At 37.6% G+C, this 26,316-nt stretch overlaps 1 protein-coding gene across 8 annotated transcripts in view; it reads left to right on the top strand.

Annotated features, from left to right (window-relative positions):
* Nucleotides 1–26,316, top strand: part of HMCN1 (hemicentin 1) — a 537,476-nt gene that overhangs the window by 402,849 nt on the left and 108,311 nt on the right. For 7 of the 8 annotated variants that reach the window (XR_015143096.1, XR_015143097.1, XM_086343341.1 and 4 more), the window contains 12 exons: nt 259–355; nt 6,125–6,286; nt 7,237–7,350; nt 7,468–7,670; nt 7,967–8,048; nt 8,160–8,291; nt 8,616–8,765; nt 11,661–11,820; nt 14,753–14,877; nt 15,089–15,272; nt 16,119–16,216; nt 19,378–19,656. Coding sequence is in view for 5 of the 8 variants with exons in the window: in XM_086343341.1 (XP_086199467.1) it covers nt 259–355; nt 6,125–6,286; nt 7,237–7,350; nt 7,468–7,670; nt 7,967–8,048; nt 8,160–8,291; nt 8,616–8,765; nt 11,661–11,820; nt 14,753–14,877; nt 15,089–15,272; nt 16,119–16,216; nt 19,378–19,656 (1,786 nt within the window). In the remaining 3 variants the exon portion in view is untranslated. Of the gene's footprint in view, nt 1–258; nt 356–6,124; nt 6,287–7,236; nt 7,351–7,467; nt 7,671–7,966; nt 8,049–8,159; nt 8,292–8,615; nt 8,766–11,660; nt 11,821–14,752; nt 14,878–15,088; nt 15,273–16,118; nt 16,217–19,377; nt 19,657–26,316 lie in introns of those variants that run through there. The other variant, XR_015143098.1, reaches the window with a different exon arrangement.

Genomic DNA, 26,316 nt, shown 5'->3' with positions numbered 1-26,316 from the left:
TGGGGAAGTGGGAGAAGGACTTCGGACTTTTCCTAGTCAATATGCCAGTATGTACAAAATTGCCTTTTCTGATTAGAAATCTCTATAAATATTTATTTAACTGACCTCATAAAAACCAGCATCAGCCATGCTACATACAAAAATTCTTTATTATGTTTATCTGGTATTAACTAGGAAGAATATGGATTGTTTATTCTTAAAATTGACAAGTTGCTTTCTAAAAAGTTTTAGTTGAAATTGCTTCATTTTTCCCTTTAGGTTCTAAATAGTCAAATAACAGATATCGGCAGATATGTGTGCGTTGCTGAGAACACAGCTGGAAGTGCCAAAAAATATTTTAACTTCAATGTTCATGGTAAGAGCTCAGTTCCAAAAACATCTGTTAGAGTATGCTTGAAAAGGCAGGAAAACTGTGTTTTAGATTATGTAGGCTTATTTCCTATTTTTTAACTTGAACATGTGTGGAGCCAGCATTCATTCAATCTTTCCCCTTCTTTCTTTCTTACCACAGCTTGTGGGATTTATAAAGTACAAATCTTTTAGGAAGACTGTTTTTATATTATTTTAGTCCCCTAAGACAAAGTAGTTACTCCTACTTATTTGAAAGTAAAAAAAAAAATCAAAATTTGAAATCCCAAAGAATATAAGTTTATATGAAGTAAGAACCAAAAATAGCTCTTCGACTCATGAAAATTTACCCACTGGGCCTGATTGGAACCAGTTTCTATCCTCAGTTATAGAATTCATGTTGAGTTACACCCTCCAGAACTTAATACACTCCCCAAGGAAGAAAAAGTCACTTTGTGTAGTTAAATAATTCCTAAGAACCATCCATACATCTAATTCATTTATCAGATTTTAAGTTTTCGATAAATGCTAGACACTCCATAAATACTTTTTTTTTTTTTTGCTTTTGCTAAAAATGCTGTTGGATGTCAACCATAAATAATTTTATTTTCATGACACACAGCTGCTTCCAGAATATTAAATTGGAAATGGTGAACAATTATTGTAACAGATTTTCTTTAACTGTTTGATTCACATGGCTCAGCTGGTAAAGAATCTGCCTACAATGCAAGAGACCTGGGTTCTATCCCTGGGTTGGGAAGATCCCCTGGAGAAGGGAAACGCAACCCACTCCAGTATTCTGGCCTGGAGAATTCCATGGACTGTATAGTCCGTAGGGTCCCAAAGAGCCAGACACGACCAAGCAACTTTCGCTTACTCTCACTCTATGTGATTCATATACCAAATTCTAGCTCATTTTGAAAATAGCAGAAATTTGACATTAGTCAAACATTTCTTCTTTCAAAAGACTTTTATTTAGCACGATGGATATTCTTTGTGGTGCGATATGTAGGAAGTATTGACGTCTAGCAACGTCTGGTACTGATGCCGTGTAACAGATTTGAGGCAGTGCTATCTCTGCAGTCCCAGTGCTTAGAAACTTTTGTTGAGTAAATCTGACCAAAATGGTAATAATGTATTATGATTTCCCAGAAAGAATTAAATAATAATAATCATTGTGAAAGTATACGTTCTAATCGATAAAGTACAGTAGAATAAATGTTGAAAAATAAAAGTGTTGATTATTTTTCCTGATTCCCCAAGGCAGGATTCGTTTTTCTTTCTTTATGTGGTCAAAAGCATCGTGTAAAAGCCCCAGTTTTAGTAGTTACAGATGCTACCTTATTATCTTTATATGTCTGTATCTTCACCTCTGTCTTATAACTGTATTATAAATGCTGTAGACAAATGGTTATTTCTTATGGACCTTGGTCTTCCTAAACCTAAAGACATGGTAGTTGGTAAATAAATATTTGTTGTCCCTTGATTATATTTCCTTCATATCCAGTTTCTCTTCTTAATGTACAGCAGAATCATCTGAATTGGGGACCTTGCATGAATTGAGAGGCAGCTGCCGTTAGTGTTTACTGTTAAGAATGGGACAGGAGGGGTCTCCTCTTTTGCCAGTTCACGGTGTCTTGATCTCCTGACTGCAATAGGAATCCACACTTCATATTGGATTAAATCCTGGAAAATCCATGTAGGGGAGAAACCATTTAAATTGCTTCCCTGAAACCATACCATTTGTTTTCCAACAGTGCTTGTTCTTGCTGGTCTCTAACCTTCAGTCTGTTGACCTCCAGTGTTTTCCAACCCTCTGTGTCTTTGCTTTCCTTCACATCCAGCTTGACCTTCGTTGACCAGCGTATCAATTACTGCTCTTAGCCCATGTCTTCTCAGTGTTCTTGCTTAATAAAAGCTCAGCTCCACATATAGCAATGCAACATACTAACTGCTTGATCCCTACAAGATGATGTGCCGGGTGTTTTTATTTATGTTATTTTACTTAATTATCTCAACCCCAGGTGGTTGGTCCTATTATATATCTCTTTTATGGATGAAAAAGATGAGCCTCTGTGAGATAAAGTAACATGGCCAAAGTTACACAGCTGGCAAATACAACACCAGGATTTTAACTCAGGTAGTCTGATTCCAGAGGCTTTAAGCTTAGCTGCTTTCCTGTATTACCTCTCAACTGAATTCCGTACCTATACCCAGGTAGGTAACCCTGGCTGGAGAAACTCTTGGCATCAGGAATATTGGCATTATAAATTCACAGGTGCTGCTTGAAATAAGCCCTTTATACTGGCTGGGGCACATCCTTATGTCTCTACTTCAGAGTGACCCTCACACCTTCTCGAACGTCAGATGGCCCCTGTCTCAGCTCGGGCAGCCATTAACAAAATACTAGAGACTACGTGGTTAAACAACAGGAGTTCATTTTCTCCCCAGTCTGGAGGCTGGAAAGTCCAAGATCAAGGTTCCAGCAGGATTCAGCTTTGATGAAGGCTCTCTCTGGCTTGCAGACGACCAGTTTGTCCTCATGAGGCCCTTCCACAAGCACACATGGACAGAAAAAGCAAGGAAGCTTTCGGCTGTCTTATTTTTATAAAGACAGTAATCTGGTAGGATCAGGTTTATGACCTTTATGACGTCATTTATGTGTCACCTCTTCCTTTAAGACCCCATCTTCAAATACAATCACACTGAGAGTTAGGGTTTTAGTATATGAATTTTGGGGGGATGCAAACATTCAGTCAATCACAGCCGACCTCTCACTTTCAGTCAATACCCTTACGTCCTGTCTTACAGGGAAAAGAGAAGGCATATTGCAGAAACCACTTCTAATTCCTACCATCAAATTGACAATATCAGCTGTGTCTGATATTGCCATTTCTTCTTTCCTTCTGTTACAACACAGAATGGAAGAGTTCCTCTGCCTTCCAAAGGCTGACTTGGCCCTAGATCCCTGCCACTACCCCCTCAGAAATCCCAGTCTCCTCTCTTCCTCTCCAGTATTGAAATTCACACTTTTACTGGCTCTTTCCCAAGAGCACTTAAATTTACTTCTCTCTTCCCTCTTAAAAAATAAAAATAAGAAACTCTCCCTTGGACCTAGTATTTCCCTTCAGCTGCCTCCCTCTCTTTGCCCCCGATTTCAAAACAACCTTCTCTAATCACTGTGTATATTTACTGTCTCCATCTCCATCTCCTCACTCCTGCTCACTCCTCCCACCGCTACTCACCAGATTTCACCCCTACAACTCCAATGAAGCTGCTCACTGAATTCATGAAATGACATCAAAAATCCAGTAAGCATTTTCCAGGCTTTATCTTTCTTACTTTTGAGCATTTGACATTCTCTAGCATTTGACCATCTTTTTCAAAATTTCTCTTCCTTTGGCTTATGTGACACCTACATCCCTTATTTATATCTTTCCTTTCCAATCTCTCATTCTGTTTGCTTTGTTAGTTCCTCCCTTCCTACTTGACTATTACTCCTTATTTTTCTAAGCCCTCAACTTCATTTCTTCAAACTCTTCCTCACTCATCATGTGAGCTCATGAATCCCCAAATTTCAGATACCATTTATGTGTGGATAGTTTGCAAAGTTTTATCTCCAGCCAGGGCCCCCTCAGGAACTCTAGACTCTTCTATTCAGATATTTACTTCTTATCAATACAAACGTGTGATAGTCACTCGTAAAACCATGTGTATGTAACTGAGCTTATTCCCTTTTCTCCAGAATGTGTTCCTCCTCCAGGGATCTGTGTCTCAGTAAAGGGAATCACCGTCTTCCCACTGTTGAAACCAGGAAAAGGAATGTCATCCTTGATTCCTCCTCCTCCTTAAACCTCACACCCAAAGCACTGAGTCCCGGATATTCTACCCACAAAACACCCTGGATCCACTCACTCTTCTGTTCTTTCCAACACCATCCTGAGCATAGCACCATAATCTTTTGCACTTATCACAACAATAGTCACCTAACTGGTCTTTCTGAGTTCCTTTTAGCCTTTTCACCAGTCCCCTCCACTGTGGCCAGATTGGTATCTTTTAAGTGAATTTTTGAGTAAACCATTCTTCTGCTTTCCTTTCCTTGGGCTATATTTCAGTATTCTTAATGATGCCCAGAAGACCTCGTAGGACTTGATCCTACTTAGTCCTTATATCTTATCTACTCTCCAGCCTAACTCCCCAGCAACCTTGCTCTTCAAACTCTGGTCAGGTCAGCCTTCTGGTGCCATATTCTTTTCCCCATTTGGACCATTGTATATGCCATGCTGTCTTTCTGGAAGATACCCCCATTTTCTGTCTTCTTGGAGAACCCCATGGACAGAGGAACCTGACAGTCTACAGTCCACAGGGTCACAAAGAGTCAGACATGACTGAGCAACTAAGCATGCACACTTGTATTTACAAGGCAGTATCAGATGGTGGCTAAGAATAGGGCTCTAAAGCCAGACACCAATCTCTCCCAGTAATTGTGAAAGCTTAGGCAAGATGCTAACCTCTCTCTGTCTCAGCTTCCTCATCTATAATAAGAGGATAAGAACTGTATCTAACACATAAGTTTTAGGAGCTTTCAAAGAAATGGCATTATGAAGTGTTTAGTGCCTGGCACAGCATAACCACTGAAAAAAATGTTATCGGTCACTTTTTTCCTCAATGTCACTACCACCAAATTATTCTTTATAGATATAATCTGTTATATTTTGTACTGCATCAGCACTTAGTACAGCATCTGAAGTAAGTATAAATGAATGGTTATGAAAATTAGTGATCAAAAATTTGATAGTAATATTTAGAAAGCAATTTTGTCATTTTGATCTTTTTTTATTTGTTTTTGATGCTGTTTTAAAGTCCCAATCTGAATATAATATGTAGAGAGAATAATATATAGAGAGAGTATAATATAAAAATAGAGTGTTACATTCTTTATCTCATGTCTTACTGTCTTCGCTAGCCTGAGCAAGACCTATCTCTGCCTTTATTAATCTATCCATTCATTCATGTATTCACTCATTTTTAATGCCCATTCCTCACTTCTATTCCCACCCCATCTGCACTTCAGAAGTCATTTGAATCCATAATGTTATTCCTTCACTATGCCTGTGTTCTTATAAAAACATCTATTGTTCCATAAACGTGTGTTTTAATGCATAATTGTCATTGCATTATTAATCTTTTTTTTACTCCACTTTTTTCTGTACTGCTTTTGCTTTTGGAATTCTTTTTTGGTGTTGAACAATAAGATGTTATATTGTTTATTTCTTAAACTTTTTGCTCATCTTGAAAGTCATTTATTTTTACATTGTTGAAATTACCTGTATAATTTACAAATAGATGACACCCTAAAATAAAATGTCTAGTATTACTATAAGCAAGAAAATAAAAACTTTAAGGGTGTAATATTAAAAGCCAGAATATTCAAATATATTTAATAAAAAGCAGTATTAGATCTTTGTACATTGACAAAGCCATATTAAGAACTTCCAACATTTTACAAATAAAATGCACAATAATTCTGCCTTTGAAAATTCTAGTATTTTCTTTCAACTGGGAAAAACAAAACTGATGTACGTGAATTTGATGAAGGCGTTAGGGAATTCAAAGAAGAAAGGTAAATAATTAGTATCATTAACTCAGTGCTTTAGCAGAGTACAGTGGTTAGGCTTATATTAATAAATTGGATATGTGTTATTGATAATATCATTTTTCACTTTAATATGTTTAATATTAACATATTTCACTTTTAATATATTTACTATTATAGTTCCTCCAAGTGTCATTGGTCCTAACCCTGAAAATCTCACTGTTGTGGTGAACAATTTCATCTCTTTGACCTGTGAGGTCTCTGGTTTTCCACCTCCTGATCTCAGCTGGCTCAAGAATGAACAGCCTATCAAACTAAACACAAATGCTCTCATTGTGCCTGGTAAGGAACTTAGTACTCTTTTAACGTAGGTGACACTTTCTCATTTTTCTTTATTTTTAATACAAATGGAATTTCAACTTAGTCTCTTTCCAGACTTTTGTCTTGCTACATTCATTTGTTCACGTTAAATGCCTCTCTAGCCATTTGGGGCCCTTAGGATGAAACTGTGTAGACTTTTATGAGTTGAGTGGGAATGTACAGCAACAAGGTCTGCTTCAAAAAATTATGAAATTTAGGAACAGAACTGCTTACTAATCCTTTGGGGATGATAAGTTTATGAAATAGTGCTTTCATTGGATAAATTCACTGGTTGTTTTTAATCAGTACTAAAGCTCCTGGAGGGTAGATAAATTGGCTAACAGATGATAGCCACTTCCGTACTGTGGGAGATTTAAACCAGAAATACTTAACTTATACTGACTATGGTAAAATTATTGTTTACTCAGAAGAATCTGTATGAAACAGTTTTGTTATCCACATTTGGTTACTGGAGATAAATTTTTATTAATTTCTTCTTTTAGAAGGAAGTAGAGTAAGTAATGGGCTTACCCGGTTGCTTAGATGGTAAAGAGTCTGCCTGCAGTGTGAGAGACCTGAGTTCAATCCCTCAGGTGGGGAAGATCCCCTGGAGAAGGGAATGGCAACCCACTCCAGTATTCTTGCTGGAAAATTCCATGGACAGAGGAGCCTGGTGGGTTGTAATCCATGGGGTCACAAAAAAGAGTCAGACATGACTGAGTGCCTAACACTTTAACTTTCAGAGTAAGTAATAATGAAAGGATCCAAGGAAACGGATTAAATTCTTTCATTTTGTATATGAAATGCTTCTATTAATATATATAGATTTCTCTCTAAGGGAAAGGATATATTTTGTCATTTATCTTATTGATAAACTCGTTATTACAACAATTTCTATACCACTCTTCAATTTGCGTTATATTTGCCCACAGGTGGTCGAACTTTGCAAATTATCCGGGCCAAGGTATCTGATGGTGGTGAATACACTTGTGTAGCTATCAACCAAGCTGGGGAAAGCAAGAAAAAAGTTTCCCTGACTGTTTATGGTTTGTTTATGCTCTTCTCATACGAGTCTTTCATTTTCAAACTGGTATTAGCTATTTTCTATCTGAGCATCTTAATGGAAAAAACAAAACCTCTGTTTTTTTATTTTCTTCCTTCAGTGCCCCCAAGCATTAAAGATCATGGAAGCGAATCTCTTTCTGTAGTTAATGTAAGAGAGGGGACCTCAGTATCACTGGAGTGTGGATCGAATGCTGTTCCGCCTCCAGTCATCACCTGGTATAAGAATGGACGGATGCTAACAGAGTCTGCTCGGCTGGAGATTTTGGCCGATGGACAAATGCTGCGCATCACAAAAGCTGAGGTGCATCTTTTATTCTTGTTTGTGTGTCGTGCGTGACTCCTTGGTGGGATTATGGAAGACAGAATTGGAAGCTGTATCTTTCCTTTACTACACTAAAAATTGTCATTAAAAAAAATAACATCATCAATGCCATTCCCTTCATTTTTTCATTTAAAAGAAAAAGCAGGATTGTAGAAAGCAATTAGGACTGGGGCATTCGAGCATAAAGATGACTGATGATTTAATCTACACTCGAACAGTGTGATTGGTCATCTGTAACTTAATGGAACACATACAATAGTATCTTTTTCTTTTAGGTATCTGACACAGGCCAGTATGTATGTAGAGCTATAAATGTAGCAGGACGGGATGATAAAAATTTCCACCTCAATGTATATGGTGAGCATCTGCCTCTAATACAAGTCTTTTTTTCCCCCAGATATGCAAATGAAAGAAAGTGTCCTGAATTAACTTAATGAGGACACATGATTTTCTTCTTTCTTTTTACAGTGCCACCCAGTATTGAAGGGCCTGAAAATGAAGTCACTGTGGAGACAGTCAGCAATCCTGTTACTTTAACATGTGATGCTACTGGAATCCCACCTCCCTCCATAGCATGGTTGAAGAACCACAGACCCATAGGTAATGAAGCTGTGCATTTCTTATGATTGTTTTCTTTTGCACCTCATTCATTAGGTTAATAAACTAGCACACGTTCAGTATTGTGCACATAGCTATGTTTAGTTCAGAAAGCCTAATGTACTATAATATAAACCTACAAAAGAGTCTGCATTTTACAGAGATTTTTCTCCTTGTCTTTTTCAAAAAATAAGGCTGTCCTTTCAAATCAAAGTACAAAGGGAGGACCTTTAAGAAATACATTTATCACATAAAGTCAGACATTTTTATGGTGAATTGTAGAGATGTTAAAAGCTTTTTTATGATTTGCTTTGTTTCTACCGCTAGAAAATTCTGGCTCACTGGAAGTTCATATTTTGTCTGGGGGAAGAAAACTCCAAATTGCCAGGTCCCAACATTCAGATAGTGGAAACTATACATGCATTGCCTCAAATATGGAGGGGAAAGCACAGAAACATTACATTCTTTCAATTCAAGGTATGTGGGGTACACTCGAATCTGTCTTCAGTTTCCTTATTCCATTCTTTTTATACTACAAAATAAGTGTATATCTAAACAGATCATTTATAATTGATTCAAAATATCTCTTTTGTGTGTTTTGGATATTGTAGTCTTTTCAGTTTATTGAGATTTAAGTGATGTAAAGAACCATATAATTTAAGAGTACACAGCATAATGATTTGACTTACAAAACATCTTTTTTTAAAATATTTTGTTTTATGTGGACCATTTTTTTAAGTCTTTATTGAATTTAGTACAATATTGCTTCTATTGTTTTATGTTCTGTTTTTTTGGTCACGAGGCACAAGGCATTTAAGATCTTAGCTTCCCAGGCAGGGATCAAACCTGTACATCCTGCATTGTAAGGTGAAGTCTTAACCACTGGGCCACCAGGGAAGTCCCCAAAATATCTTTAGATAAACAAAAAATACTGTGAATTTTCTGTCCTACATTTACCAGTAGGTAGTGTTTTCATGAAAATGGACATAAATGTGAAGAACAGTAGAAATTTCAAAATCTATTTTTTCATGTGTCCTGAAATGTGTACCTTCCTATGGTGTATTTACTTGTTCACTTAAAGCTGGAATAACTTATTTTGATACTAAGCCTATAGAGTCTCTTTCTATTTATATAGATAAGTAAGATTTATCTCATGAAGAGATTAAATATGTCCTAATTACTTGGTCAAGGAATGGGTACATTTAAATAATCATGAATCTAATTGGAGGTGAGACTAAAGAGCATTGATTTATCCAAGAAATACTTAATTAACTTAATTAAATACTTAGCATCTGTTATGTTCCAGCATAGAATTGAGCACTGCAGGGAGAACTTGCATCCTTTTGATTTTCAGCAAACCTTTGGGTATTATTTTCAGCCTAATTTTTAAATTGAAATGAAAGTCTAACTTGAAACCAAGTTGAAATGCTTGCTTTTTCCAATTTCATTATAGTTTTGTGAAAAGACTTTGTCCTAAGTTTGTCCAATGCAGTTGTGAATATGTACTATTTACTTGCTGTGTGCTCTGCTGAAACCACAGAAAAATCAAAATTTTTTTCCAGTTTTATTGAAATATAATTGACATGTAACATTGTATAGGGCTTCCCTTTCTTTACTCAGAGGTAAAGAATCCACCTGCCAATGCAGGAGACGTGGGTTCAATCCTGGGATGGATTGTTATAATCTTTATAGCTAAAATTTCCAAAAATAAATCACCTTCTATAATCTTTGTATTATCACAAGGAAGAGGAAATGGCAACCCACTCCAGTATTCTTGCCTGGGAAATCCCATGGACAGAGGGGCCTTGGGGCTACAGTCCATGGGGTCGTAAAGAGTTGGACACAATGTAGTGACTGAGCACGCACCAACATTATACAAGTGTAACGTGTACAACATAATGATTTTATATATGTATATACTGCAGAATGATCACCGCAGTAAGATTAAAATCCATCACCTAAAAACTGAAATTAAAAATCAAAATTAGTTTATGAGTATCAGTGGTATTTCCAACTAGTAATGCTGAAGATTTTAGAAGCACAAAAGGAAATACAGCCATTCAGAGATTCAGTGTCAGAAATTACATGCCTAATTTATGTTTAATGCATTAATAATAATATATGCCAGTCATGGAGTATGTGTACGATCAAAGATTTTTACCAGACATTTTGTGTGTGTCTTAAGACTATATAGAGGCCATATATGTACATGAGGCCAGTCCATGCTATTCTTTTGCTGTAGTTTTAGCCGCTAAGTTGCGTCTGACTCTTCTGCGACCCCATGGACTGTAGCCCGCCAGGCTCCTCTGTCCATGGGATTTCCCAGGCAAGAATACTGGAGTGGGTTGTTATTTTCCTTCTTCAGGGAATCTTCCCAACACAGGGATTGAACCCACATCTCCTGCATTGGCAAGTGGGTTCTTTACCACTGAGCTACCCAAGAGCCTGCTTTCCTGTATTCGACACTTGTTATGGGATGTCTCATTAGCATTCTTATTGATTCAACTTCTTTGGTAAATATAAATTTAGTGTAATTATTATTATCTTTTGGACGACTGAAATGAGCTTTGGGAAGATTATGCAGTGGTGTGTTGGTAAATGTCTAACAATTGACTCTGCAAATAAAATGGTCTTGACTTGGAACCAGTCATTTGTCAGGTTCTGTGGTGTGAGTATTTTCACAGTGGCCCATTTCAAGCTACCACTTGAAATGATGGCACTGAACACAGAGTTGTAAAGATATGCAAATCTGGCTCTTGCAAGTTGGTGTGAACTGCCTCCACTATATGAACCACACCACTGTAATTATTAAGAAGAGTAATTCAAATGTGTTTCTAATAGAATTGTCAATATTTTTATGATCCATTATTTCCTAATTGAATCATTAAAGTGAGGAAGAAAGATGCTAGTAAAAGAAATAGAGATGATTGAATCTTGAATAATAAGCTATTTGTTGTTCAGAATAAATAGTATTTAAACTGTATCATAGAGAAATACTCAATTCAGATACCTTTCTCAGACTTATGCTAAACTTTTATAAGACAGATTCTCCTGAACTGTATTAATTCTGAGCTATCTATTGAGGCTTTAATCAGGAGTGATTCTCTCTGGCCAAGAAGGGTGCCCATGAGGTAGATTTGTCACCAACCCCTATGACTAAATAATTATATCAACTTACAATGTAAAAGAATATTGAAGTGATTCCTATACTTATTTTTCAAGTAATTTCTGACAATGGCAAGAGTTTGATCTTGAACCACAATCTAGGAAGAATATGACATAAAAATGGCATATTGTTCTATGATTCTGTTGTATTCATAGAATTTGCATTCTTATGCCTTGATAATGAAAGTCTTAATTATTTCTCCAAAGTTCCTCCAAATGTTGCTGATGCTGAGATTCCAAGTGAAGTCAGTGTCCTTCTTGGGGAAAATGTTGAGCTGGTCTGCAGTGCAAATGGCATTCCCACCCCACTTATTCAGTGGCTTAAAGATGGAAAGCCCATAGTTAACAGTGAAACAGAAAGAATTCGGTATGTGTAAAAAGAATCTTTGTGTCATTAATTGTAATGTCTTCTACATTGCTTTATGCTTCAAATTTCACGTGAATAATAGTGAATTCAGTCTCTTTGGAACTTGGCTATCATTATATTCAGAAAGAAAAAGGATACAGTTTTGGAGAGCTGGACACAGATATTCTCCTGGGAGAATCATTCAAGAGTATTCGTGTATGCATGTGTTCTTTATCTTTCAACTCTGTGTTATAAAATCTCCCTACATGTTCATTTCTGCAAGTGTTAGTTAGCTGTTGTAGATTTTATTCCCCTAATTCCAGAACATTTATACCAAAGTCTACATCATAAAAATAATTAGTTCCTCTTTCTTGCTAACATCAAATCAATTTCATCCTTCAAAAGATTCATCAGTCATGTCTTAGATGTGATTTTGTGTCCTGAAATCACCAAACCACAAGACATGCCATAGTGCTTGGCTCATTTTGAGAAAAGATACTATCATCATAACCTGGTTCATCCCTTATAATGTGTCCAAATCCCATTTTTAGTTGACTCTTCATGCCACAAACCTCATAGCGATGGAATGATAAATGTTACAGGCTTCCTGATATTTTCAACAAATGTATTTTGAAGGACAATCCATTATTCTATACTCTGCTAGATTATTTATTCACAAAGTCCCATAATATATACACACCAGAGTAATTGTAATTACTTTAAGAATTATATATACCTTGCGTGCATGCTTAGTCACTCAGTCATGTCTGACTCTTTGTGACCCCACAGACTGAGGCCTGCCAGGCTCCTCTGTCCGCTGGATTTTTCAGGCGAGAATACTGGAGTGGGTTGCCATTTCTTTCTCTAGGGGATTTTCCTGACCCAGGTATCAAACGCATGTCTCCCACATTGGCAGGTGGATTCTTTACCACTGAACCACCTGGGAATCCCTTATATATACCTCTGCTGCTGCTGCTAAGTCGCTTCAGTCGTGTCCGACTCTGTGCGACCCCATAGACGGCAGCCCACCAGGCTCCCCCATCCCTGGGATTCTCCAGACAAGAACACTGGAGTGGGTTGCCATTTCCTTCTCCAATGCATGAAAGTGAAAAAATAAAGTGAAGTCGCTCAGTCGTGTTCGACTCCTAGCGACCGCATGGACTGCAGCCCACCAGGCCCCTCCTCCATCCGTGGGATTTTCCAGGCAAGAGTACTGGAGTGGGTTGCCATTGCCTTCTCCATATATATACCTCAGCAGGCATTAATTAAATGTATTGCAAACTTTATTACTTTGAACCAATATTTTAAATTTAAGGGTTTGCAGTATATTTTCTAAGCAATGAATTGAATGTACACAATTTATGGAAAAATAAATGTTTTTTTTCCTGAAGTTTTATGTTAAAATTTAAATATTAGTCCCCTTTACAAGATTAGGTGAATTGCCAAATAATGTTTTAGTTTAGAGGTACATTTTGCATTTCACTTCTCTGGTTGGACATCCCTCAAAAGTTAACCAGTATTTAATTATTTTTATTAAATCAGCTGTGATATCAACCCAGTTCCAAACCAAGTACTAGATAGTTGGTGGGACTTTAAGTTATTCTAAAAGGTAATATTTATACCTAGGAATTTAGGATCGGTTACTTCTCCTCCTACATTAAGATCTCAAGTATATTTATTCTTATTTTCAATTTTTTGATTATTTGTTCCCAGCTCCACAATATATGTAGGTTTGTGAGGGGGCCAATTTATCCATCAAATGAAGTAATTTTTCCAAAGTCAACTTAGTGTTTTCCTTTAGTTATGGCGGCTTGCTTTTCGTTTATTCATGTGGTTAAACTCATGGAATGTAAAAATTTATGTTTTGAAAAAGAAAAAATAAAACAGACCCAGATAATAAAATTGTAATTCTCAATAATTATATTTAATAATATGATAGAGTAGAAATGGAGTATTTACTCTTGACACTGGTAGAATCTAATGACTATTGTAAGAATAACCATAGATAGTAATTTAACCTCTTTATAAAACATAGGAAGTTTTATTTGATAATAAATGGTGTGTGAATAGAATCAGTAATGTAATAATCTTAATTTAGATATTATTGATAATGCAATCATATTGTTAGTATTCACTATTATGTAATTCAAAAAGAAAGCTATAGCAATTTGTGGGAAAAAATTTGCAAACGACACCCATACATAAATACTAAGCTGTTGTCACTGATTAAATAAATTATTCCATCTTGCTCCTTCAGTTCAGTTCAGTTCAGTCGCTGGGTCGTGTCCGACTCTGTGACCTCATGAACCACAGCACGCCAGGCCTCCCTGTCCATCACCAACCCCCAAAGTCCACCCAAACCCATGTCCATTGAGTCGGTGATGCCATCCAACCATCTCATCCTCTGTCATCCCCTTCTCCTCCTGCCCTCAATCTTTCCCAACATCAGGGTCTTTTCAAATGAGTCAGCTCTTTCTCATTAAGACTAATACTAAGTTGTTTATAGCTAGATTTTTTCCACCTTAATTTCTCATTAAAACATTATAAACATTCTTCAGTTTTTATACCAAATTTTTATAATTTTCATATAACTCCAACCTTATATTGATAAGTAATGACAAAACATTCTATTTCTGAGAAAAACATGCCTTTGCCCATGATTTGGATAGAAAAATTCCTGGTGTTGTTCATTTCCTTTTCCTCAGAAGGAGGCAGCGGGTGTATGACACCCATTACTGTAGAAGTTTAGTTGGTTACCTGAAATCACCTTCAGTTTCACTAGCTCTGATTTCCATGTACTTAATGTAAAAGATTTGAACCATTATATCCAAGATGAAGATGCATTTTAGCGTGACTCTTTTTTTTCAAGAATATAATAATCCAAGTGAGTTTTCCAGAAATAGCTAGCTCCATACAAATCATGTCAGTGCATCTGTTATACTCTCTCCTACAGGGTGGCTGCAGACAGCAGCACATTAAACATTTACGGAGCTCTCCCATCTGACATGGGGAAGTACACGTGTGTTGCTACCAATCCTGCTGGAGAAGAAGACCGGATTTTTAATTTAAATGTCTATGGTAAATATGAAATTTCATCCTCTTTTGGTTATGCGCCTTAGAATCTATCAGACGAAATGAAGCCGTAGGTGTCTGAAGCATTTAGTTCTAAAATCTGATGTCCTTGTTATTTCCTTTTGGGATATAAAGCAGAAACATGGGTAAATGTAGTTGAATGATTTGAACTAGTCATGAACCCACTCCCTCCTCTCTCATTTTCTGCATGACATAGTTCCACCTGCAATTAGGGGTAATAAAGAAGAAGCAGAGAAATTAATGGCTTTGGTGGATACCTCAATAAATATTGAATGCAGAGCCACAGGAATGCCTCCACCACAGATAAACTGGCTAAAGAATGGACTTCCTCTACCTCTCTCCTCCCATATCCGGTTGCTGTCTGGAGGACAAGTTATCAGGTCAGCTTTTATTGTGTGTGATTTGCTACACAGAGTTACTGTAATTGTAAACCTTAACTTTGGTAAACTTGTAAAGTTGGTAAAGTTGGCTCCCTGATAAAGAATCTGCCTGCAAGAGATGCAAGAGACATGGGTTCAGTCCCTGGGCTGGGAAGATCCCCTGGAGGAAGAAATGGCAACCCACTCCAGTATTCTTGCCTGGAAAATCCCATGGGCCGAGGAGTCTGGTGGGCTACAGTCCATGGGGTCGCAAGAAAGTTGAACACAACTTAGCTAGTAAGCAACAACAGCTTCATCTAAATAATGTTTTAAAAATGTCTTTTCCTACATTTTTTACTTTTGTTTCCCTTTCAGTTTTTTTTTTTTAGAAGAGGAAGAATGGCAAATATAAATTTGAAATGCTTTATTATTCTTATTTAAATGTTCATGTTTTAGTAAATTTCTATTCAATAGGTCTTTCATAGACTTATATCTATCATATATATTTTTTCAAGAGCTGCTATTTTAGCTAAAACTTTGGCAAAATAATGAGAAGATGCTTACTATAATTATGTGATTTTCACCATTCTCTATTAATATGTATTTGAAAAATATTCACCTCTCACATTATGTTACATTTTCAGTGGCTTACTCTTAGTGCCTAATCAGCTTTGTCAAATAAATTTCACTGGAGGCATCTATGTTTTGCGATGGATGGTTATAATCTTCATAACTAAAATTTCTCCAAATAAATCACCTTCTATGATCTTTGTATTATCACAAGTGTTTTTATTTGTATATGTTGATCAAATATCAGATTATGAAGTGGGATGAAATTATGAAGTGTTGGGTCAAACTGTTTTTCAGGATTGTGAGAGCTCAGGCATCTGATGTCGCTGTGTATACTTGTGTGGCATCCAACAGAGCTGGGGTGGATAATAAACATTTCAGCCTTCAAGTTTTGGGTATGTTACCAGCAACGTCCCTAGTACTTTACTATGTGCCCAGTATTAAGCAATAGGCTTAATTTAAATATTGACCTAGCAGGAAAGATTGGCAAAACAGGATCTTACTAACTAGGGCAGGATGCCTTTCTTCCCAGGGGATACATATATATTGAAGCATACTGTCTGTCAAAATACTTTTGTAACCTGGAATTTAGCATTAAATGAAATGTCAATTTTTTAAAATAGCATTTCAATCCAGACACAAGAGCAGTCTTTTCATACAAAAAGACAGTTAAGACTGTTTTCTGATGTGTTATCATCTGAGAGTATTTAAAATACAAATGGATATTTGTGTGTATACTAATTATCTGTCTGTGATGTTAGACAGAGATAGAACTCAAAACATTCCATTTCTCAAGATTTGCTAGATCAGAGACTTCAAAATCCCCAAGAACATCTCAGAAGAGTTAAGTAACTATTTACAATCGGCTAAAATGATTTATGTTGGATTATATAAAATTGACTCTGGAACTTGTTATTTTGTTTATTTCACACAAAGTAGTTGAAGTATACTTCTGGAATAATATCACTTCAGTTCAGTCACTCAGTCGTGTCTGAATCTTTGCGACCCCATGGACTGCAGCATGCCCAGCCTCCCTGTCCAGCACCAACTCCCGGAGTTTACTCAAACTCATGTCCATTGAGTTGGTGATGTCATTCAACCATCTCATCCTCTCTCGTCCCCTTCTTCTCCCGCTTTCAATATTTCCCAGCATCAGGGTCTTTTCTAATGAGTCAGTTCTTCGCATCAGGTGGCCAACGTATTGGAATTTCAGCTTAGGCATCAGTACTTCCAATGAATATTCAGGACCAATGTCCTTTAGGATGTACGGGTTTGATCTCCTTGCAGTCCAAGGGACTCTCAAGAGTCTTCTCCAACACCACAGTTCAAAAGCATCAATTGTTCGGCACTCAACTTTCTTTATAGTCCAACTCTCACATCCATACATGATACTGGAAAAACCATAGCTTTGACTAGACGGACCTTTGTTGGCAAAGTAATGTCTCTGCTTTTTAATATGCCATCTAGGTTGGTCATAATTTTTCATCCAAGGAGCAAGGGTCTTTTAATTTCATGGCTACAGTCACCATCTGCAGATATCTTGGAGCCCCCCAAAATAAAGTCTGTTACTGTTTCCACTGTTTTGCCATCTATTCGCCATGAAGTGATGGGATCAAATGCCATGATCTTAGTTTTCTGAATGTTGAGTTTTAAGCCAACTTTTTCACTCCTCTTTCACTTTCATCAAGAGGCTCTTTAGTTCCTCTTCACTTTCTGCCATAAGGGTGGTGTCACCTGCGTATCTGTGGTTATTGATATTTCTCCTGGCAATCTTGATTCCAGCTTGTGCTTCTTCCAGTCCAGCATTTCTCATGATGTACTCTGCATATAAGTTAAATAAGCAGGGTGACAATATACAGCCTTGACGTTCTCCTTTTCCTATTTGGAACCAGTCTGCCATTCCATGTCTGATTCTAACTGCTGCTTCCTGACCTGCCTACAGATTTCTCAAGAGGCAGGTCAGATGGTCTAGTATTCCCATCTCTTTCAGAATTTTCCAGTTTGTGGTGATCCACACAGTCAAAGGCTTTAGCATAGTCAATAAAGCAGAAATAGATGTTTTTCTGGAACTCTCTTGCTTTTTCAGTGATCCAGCGGATATTGACAATTTGATCTCTGGTTCCTCTGTCTTTTCTAAAACCAGCTTGAACATCTGGAAGTTCATGGTTCATGTACAGTAGAAGCCTGCCTTGGAGTATTTTGAGCAGTATTTTACTCAAGTGTGAGATGAGTCCAGTTGTTTGGTAGTTTGAGCATTCTTTGGCATTGCCTTTCTTTGGGATTGGAATAAAAATTAACCTTTTCCAGTCCTGTGGCCACTGCTGAGTTTCCCAAATTTGCTGGCACATTGAGTACAGCACTTTCATAGCATTATCTTTTAGGATTTGAAATAGCTCAACTGGAATTCCATCATCTCCATTAGCTTTGTTCATAGTGATGCTTTCTAAGACCCACTTGACTTTGCATTCCAGGATGTCTGGTTCTTGGTGAGTGATCATACCTTCGTTGTTACCTGGGTCATGAAGATCTGTTTTGTACAGTTTTTCTGTGTATTCTTGCCACCTCTTCTTAACATCTTCTGCTTCTGTTAGGTCCATACCATTTCTTTCCTTTATCAAGCCCATCTTTGCATGAAATATTCCCTTGGTATCTCTAATTTTCTTGAAGAGATCTCTAGTCTTTCCTATTTTATTGTTTTCCTCTATTTCTTTGCATTGATCACTTAGGAAGGCTTTCTTATTTCTCCTTGCTCTTCTTTGGAACTCTTCGTTCACATGGATATGTCTTTCCTTTTCTCCTTTGCATTTCTCTTCTTTTCTCAGCTATATGTTAGGCCTCCTCAGACAACTATTTTGCCTTTTTGCATTTCTTTATGTTGGGGATGGCCTTGATCCCTGTCTCCTGTACAATATCATGAACCTCCATCCATAGTTCTTCAGGCACTCTATCAGACCTAATCCCTTGAATCTGTTTGTCACTTCCATTGTATAATTGTAAGGGATTTGATTTAGGTCATACCTGAATGGTCTAGTGGTTTTTCCTACTTTCTTCAATTTAAGTCTGAATTTGGCAATAAGGAGTTTGTGATCTGAGCCACAGTCAGTTCCTGGTCTTGTCTTTGCTGAGTGTATAGAGCTTCTCCATCTTTGGCTGCAAAGAATATAGTCAGTCTGCATTCAATATTGACCATCTGGTGATGTCCATGTGTAGAGTCTTCTCTTGTGTTGTTGGAAGAGGATATAATATCTGGAATGTATTATAATAAATTAAAGGTGAAAGTCTAAAATGTTAAAAAAAATGACCAAATTTAAACCACATTTAGTTTTGTATGTTCAACAAGGAAACAGTCCTGAGAGCTTATTATTAATATTTTGCAAAGTTAGTAATTAGCCTATAACACATATTTTTATAGTAAAGTCATTAATTAATTATATGCTATTTTAAATTCTATAATTTTATAGATCACAGAAACACTATAGAACTAAGGGAACCATTTAAATTTTTAATAAAATTGATATAAAATAATAATAGATATATAATTTTGTTTTCTATGTAGTACCACCAAGTCTGGACAATGGGATGGGGACAGAGGAAATCACAATTGTCAAGGGTAGTTCCACCTCCATGACATGTTTTACTGATGGAACCCCAGCTCCCAGGATGTCCTGGCTTAGAGATGGTCGGCCTCTGGGGCTAGATGCCCATCTGTCAGTCAGCTCTCAAGGAATGGTCCTTCAGCTCATCAAAGCAGAAACTGAAGATTCGGGACGGTACACCTGCATTGCCTCAAATGAAGCAGGAGAAGTCAGCAAACACTTTATCCTGAAGGTCTTGGGTGAGTAAAATAATTGGGAAATATGTCATAATAAAGACAATGAGTAAGTGTAATTTTTAGAATCACTGGCTATGGGACAAAATTTTTAAAAATTTCATTGTACTTCATATTTCTGTTCTATAATTCCCCTACATTTACTTTTATCTGAAGCATGTTATTGTTTCTTCTCTGTATAAAAGGATGAGCCCTACTACTTATAAAAAGCAGTTCTACTAGTGAAAATTCATTCCAAAAAAAGAAAAGTAATAAGTGATGTGCCCTAAGAGAATAAAGCTGACAGAGGGATCGTATGGGGAGGGAGGAGGGTTAAGGATGGGGAACACATGTATACCTGTGGCGGATTCATTTTGATAAAAATTAAAAGTAAAAAAAAATAAATAAATAAATTAAAAAAAAAAAAAAAACATCATTCACTGACCAAGTCATACACAGTAGATAAGTAGTTTTTTTCCAAGAATTAAAATCCTCCTTCATGGGTAACAGCCTTTTCATGGTGAAGGGGCTTGCATAACTCAATGAAGCTATGAGCCATGCCTTGCAGGGCCACCCAAGGTGGATGGGTCATAGCGAAGAGTTTTGACAAAACATGGTGCACTGGAGGTAGAAATGACAACCCACTCCATTATCTTGCCATTAGAACACAACAAATAGTATGGAAAGCAAAAAGATATGACACCGAAAGATGAGCCACCCCCAAGAAGAAGGTGCCCAGTATGCTACTGGCAAAGAGCGGAGGGCAGTTTCTAATAGCTCCAGAAAGAATGAAGTGGCTGGGCCAAAGCAGAAACAGCGCTCAGATGTGTACACGTCTGGTGGTAAAAGTAAGGTCTGATGCTGTAAAGAACAATATTGCATAGGAACCTGGAATGTTAGGTCTATGAATCAATGTAAATTGGATGTGGCCAAGCAGGAGATGGCAAGAGTAAACATCAACATCTTAGGAATCAGTGAAATAAGATGGACTGGAATGGGTGAATTTAATTCAGATGACCGATATATCTACTACTGTGGGCAAAAATCCCTTTGAAGAAATGGAATAGCTCTCATAGTCAACAAGAGAGTCCAAAATTCAGTACTTGGACTGTGGGTCAGATCATGAGCTCCTTATTGCCAAATACGGGCTTAAATTGAAGAAAGTAGAGAAAAACCACTAGGCCACTCAGGTATGACCTAAATCAAATCCCTTATGATTATACAGTGGAGGTGACAAAGATTCAAGGGATTGATCTGGTAGATAAAGTGCCTGAAGAACTATGGGCAGAAGTTCATAACATTGTACAGGAGGCAGTGACCAAAACCAGCCCAAAGGAAAAAAATACAAGAATGCAGAGTGGTTGTCTGAGGAGGCTTTACAAATAGTTGAGGAAAAGACAGGTGAAAGGCAAGGGAGAAATGAAAAGATGTATATACCCAACTGAATGCAGAGTTCCAGAGAATAGCAAGGAAGGATAAGAAGGCCTTCTTAAATGAACAGTGCAAAGAACTCTTCGAGAAAATTGGAGATATCAAGGGAACATTTCGTGCAAGGATGGCTCTATAAAGGACATAAATAGTAAGGACCTAACAGAAGCAGATGAGATTAAGAAGAAGTGGTAGGAATATACAGAAGACCCATACAACAAATGTCTTAATAACCCCAATAACCATGGTGTTGTGGTCAATTACCTAGAGCTAGACATCCTGGAGTATGAAGTCAAGTGACCCTTAGGAAGCATTACTATAAACAAAGCTACTGGAGGTGACGAAATTCCAGGTGAACTACTTAAAATCCTAAAATCCTAAAGATCATTTTAAAGATGATGCTATTAAAGTGCTACACTCAATATGTAAGCAGATTTGCAAAACTCAGCAGTGGCCACAGGACTGGAAAAGGTTTGTTTTCATCCCAATCCCAAAAAAGGGCATTGCCAAGAATGTTAAAACTACCATACAGTTGCACTCATTTCACAAGATAGCAAAGTTTATGCTCAAAATCCTTCCAGCTAGGCTTTAGCAGTACGTGAACCAAGAGCTTCCAGATGTTTAAGCTGGATTTAGAAAAGATAGAAAAACCAGAAATAAATTGTTAACATTTGTTGGATCATGAAGAAAGCAAGGGAGTTCCGGAAAAACATTTGCTTCTGCTTCATTGACCACATGAAACCCTTTGACTGTGTGGATCACAACAAACTGTGGAAAATTCTTCAAGAGATGGGAATACCATACCACCATACCTGTCTCCTAAGAAACCCAAATGCAGGCCAAGAAGCAAGTTAGAACCTCACATTGGAACAACCGACTGGTCAAAATTGGTAAAAGAGTATGACGAGGCTGCTCACTGTCACCCTGTTAACTTAACTTCTATGCAGAGTACATCATGCCAAAGGCCAGGCTGCTGAATCACAAGCTGGAATCAAGATTGCTGGGAGAAATATCAACAACCTCAGATATGCAGATGATACCACTCGAATGGTTGAAAATGAAGAGGAACTAAAGAGCCTCTTGATGAGGGTGAAACAGGAGAGTGAAAAACCTGGCTTGAAACTCAGCATAAAAAAAAACACACTAAGATCAAGGCATTGGGTCCCATCACTTTGTGGCAAACAGAAGAGGAAAAAGTGGAAGCAGTGACAGATTTTTTTTTACCCCCTTAGGCTCCAGAATCACTGTGGATGGTGATTGCAGCCATGAAATTAAAAGAAACTTGCTCCTTGGAAGGGAAGCTATGACAGACCTAGCATGCTGAGTCACTCAGTCGTGTACAACTCTTTGCAACCCAAAGGACAGTAGTCCACCAGGCTCCTCTGCCCCTGAGATTCTCTAGGCAAGAATACAGGAATTGATTGCCATGTCATCCTCCAGGGGATTTCCCCGACCCAAGGGTTGAACCCACATCTCTTATGTCTCCTATAATGGCAGATGGTTCTTTACCAATGGTGCCACCTGGGAAGCCCTAGACAGAATATTAAAATGCAGAGACATCACTTTGCCAACAGAGTTCTGTATAGTCAAATTTATGGTTTTTCCAGTATTCATGTACAGATGTTAGAGTTGGACCATAAAGAAGACTGAACACCAGAGAACTGGTGCTTTCAACTCATGGTGCTGGAGAAAACTCTTGAGAGTCCCTTGGGATGCACGGAAATCAAACCAGTCAATCCTAAAGGAAATCAACTCTGAATATTTATTGGAAGAACTGATGCTGAAGCTCCAGTACTTTGGCCACCTGATACAAAGAGCTAGCTCACTGGAAAAGACTCTGATGCTGGGAAAGGCAAAAGGAGAAGGGGGAGGCAGAGGATGAGGTATTTAGATTGCATCATTAATTCAATACACATGAATTTGAGCAAGTGCCAGGAGATAGTGGAGGACGTAGGAGCCTGGCACACTGCAGTCCATGGGTTCACAAAAAGTTGGACACTTAGTTCAGTTCAGTTCAGTCGCTCAGTCGTGTCCGACTCTTTGAGACCCCATGAATTGCAGCACGCCAGGCCTCCCAGTCTATCACCAACTCCCGGAGTTCACTCAAACTCACGTCCATCGAGTCAGTGATGCCATCCAGCCATCTCATCCTCTGTCGCCCCTTCTCCTCCTGCCCCCAATCCCTCCCAGCATCAGAGTCTTTTCCAATGAGTCAACTCTTTGCATGAGGTGGCCAAAGTACTGGAGTTTGAGCTTTAGCATCATTCCTTCCAAAGAAATCCCAGGGCTGATCTCCTTCAGAATGAACTGGTTGGATCTCCTTGCAGTCCAAGGGACTCTCAAGAGTCTTCTCCAACACCACAGTTCAAAAGCATTAATTCTTCAGTGCTCAGCTTTCTTCACAGTCCAACTCTCACATCCATACATGACCACTGGAAAAACCATAGCCTTGACTAGATGAACCTTTGTTGGCAAAGGAATGTCTCTGCTTTTGAATATGCTATCTAGGTTGGTCATCACTTTCCTTCCAAGGAGTAAGCGTCTTTTAATTTCATGGCTGCAGTCACCATCTGCAGTGATTTTGGAGCCCAGAAAAATAAAGTCTGCCACTGTTTCCACTGTTTCCCTATCTATTTCCCATGAAGTGATGGGACGAGATGCCATAATCTTCATTTTCTGAATGTTGAGCTTTAAGCCAACTTTTTCACTGTCCTCTTTCACTTTCATCAAGAGGCTTTTTAGTTCCTCTTCACTTTCTGCCATAAGAGTAGTGTCATCTGCATAGCTGAGGTTATTGATATTTCTCCTGGCAATCTTGACTCCAGCTTGTGCTTCTTCCAGCCCAGCGTTTCTCATGATGTACTCTGCATATAAGTTAAATAGCAGGGTGACAATATACAGCCTTGATATACTCCTTTTCCTGTTTGGCCAGTCTGTTGTTCCATGTCCAGTTTGAACTGTTGCTTCCTGACCTGCATATAGGTTTCTCAAGAGGCAGGTCAGGTGGTCTAGTATTCCCATCTCTTGAAGAATTTTCCACAGTTTGTTGTGATACAATAGTCAAAGCCTTTAGTGTAGTCTATAAAGCAGAAGTAGATGTTTTTCTGTAACTCTCTTGCATTTTTTGATGATCCAGCAGATGTTGGCATTTGATCTCTGGTTCCTCTGCCTTTTCTAAAACCAGCTTGAACATCTGGAAGTTCACGGTTCATGTATTGCTGAAGTCTGGCTTGGAGAATTTTGAGCATGACTTTACTAGCTCAAGTGTGAGATGAGTGCAATTGTGCAGTTATTTGAGCATTCTTTGGCATTGCCTTTCTTTGGGATTAGAATGAAAAACTGACCTTTTCCAGTCCTGTGGCCACTGCTGAGTTTTCCAAATTTGCTGGCATATTGAGTGCAGTACTTTCACCGCACCATCTTTTAGGATTTGAAATAAGTAGCTCAACTGGAATTCCATCACCTCTACTAGCTTTGTTCATAGTGATGCTTTCTAAGGCCCACTTGACTTCACGTTCCAGGATGTCTGGCTCTAGGTGAGTGATCACACCTTCATGGTTATCTTGGTTGTGAAGATAGTTGGACACTACTTAGTGACTAAACAACAACAGAACTAAAATCTTTTCTGATGATAGTAATTTAATGGAAAAGCGTAATGTTTATGCTATTGTGTTATTCCACAGTCTTTAAATGATCCAGTCCGTAGATTATAGTTTAATGGTCATTTCAAATGATCTAGCTCTGTTTCTTCTTTTGTACATTTATATATATATGGAAGAAAAATTTTACTGTAGAGATATATACACTTGTATATGGTTTCAAAAAGCCCACCTGGCAAGTTGAATAATTCTTGCCTAGATTTGATTAGGGATTTTTTTTTTTTTACTTAAAAAAAATTTTTTTAATTGAAGTATAGTTGATTAACAATGTTGTGTTAGCTTTTGCTCTATAGCAAAGTGAATCAGTTATACATGTATCCACTCTTTTTTGGGATCTTTTTCCATGTAAGTCATTACAGAGTATTAAGTAGAGTTCCCTGTGCTACACAGTAGCTCCTTGTTACCTATTTATATGTAGTAGTGTGTATATATCAATTCCAATCTCCCAATTTATCTCTCCTCCACCTTTCCTCCCTGGTAACCACAAGTTTATTTTCTGCATATGTGACTCTATTTCTGTTTTGTAAATAAGTTTATTTGCACCACTCTTTTGCATTTCACATGTAAGTTATATATGCTATTTGTCTTTTTCTGTCTGAGTTACTTCACTTAGTGTGATAATATCTAGGTTCACCCATGCTGCTGCAGATGGCATTATTTCACACACACAAAATATTTTAAATGTGTATTCCAGTGTTCTACATGCAAGCAAATAGTATAGAGAGAAACCATATGTTTTCCGAGAAGTAAAACATTTTTATTGGGAGAAGAAATGAACATGAAAGAAGTGAACTATTTCAACAATCAATAATTTTTTGGAATTTTGTTTTTTCATAATGTTTAAAATAAAATCTCTGGCTCATTAATTTTTTTTTCAACAAAATGTGTCCCACAAGGAAAAATGAAGAATTTTGGTGGCCAAATGTTTCTAGGATGTGCTATAAACTTTCTCATAGTACCTATTATTATTTATATAACCTTAAAAGTCCATCTCATCCTTAGTTAAACTCCATGATGAGCGGTACCCTTTTTACATACTGCTGTATTCCCTGGGCTTGAGCATGGCATTTGACACATAATATTTATCTGTTGGCCTGAACTGAATAGATTTAGGTACTTATCAGCTGGACTAAATTGAGTTTTAACTGTAGCAGGAAACAGAACAATATCAAATAAACAAACAGAAATACGGTGGTGTAGATGAGTGTTCCACAGAATGAAAGGTGATAACGGAGGCAGTGCTCCAGAATATTTAGAGACAGTAGGCAGGAGAAAATGTGTGTTAGTGAAGAAGGGTGGAATAACACATTCCTATATAGCAATTCACAGACTATGAAGAATACCAGGAGATGACATAAATATGATCTTGTACATTAATTATTCACATATTAATTACTGACTATTTATTATGTGCCCAGCATGTTTCTAGTATCATGTAGCACATTATCATTGAACACCTACTATGTGCCATATGGTATGAAATGTACTTGAATGCATCACTGAATAAACAGGATGTGGTCTCAGCCCTCAACTTTCGGCATCAGCAGAGAACACAGATATAGAACAAGTGATGACTTTTGAGTGTGATAGGAATGATATG

The sequence above is a fragment of the Bos grunniens genome, chromosome 16 (genome assembly GCF_055505025.1).
Source record: "Bos grunniens cultivar Pamir isolate PY7600 chromosome 16, Bosgru_T2T1.0, whole genome shotgun sequence".
Classification (NCBI taxonomy): domain Eukaryota; kingdom Metazoa; phylum Chordata; class Mammalia; order Artiodactyla; family Bovidae; genus Bos; species Bos grunniens.
This window is presented reverse-complemented; position numbering and strand designations above follow the sequence as displayed.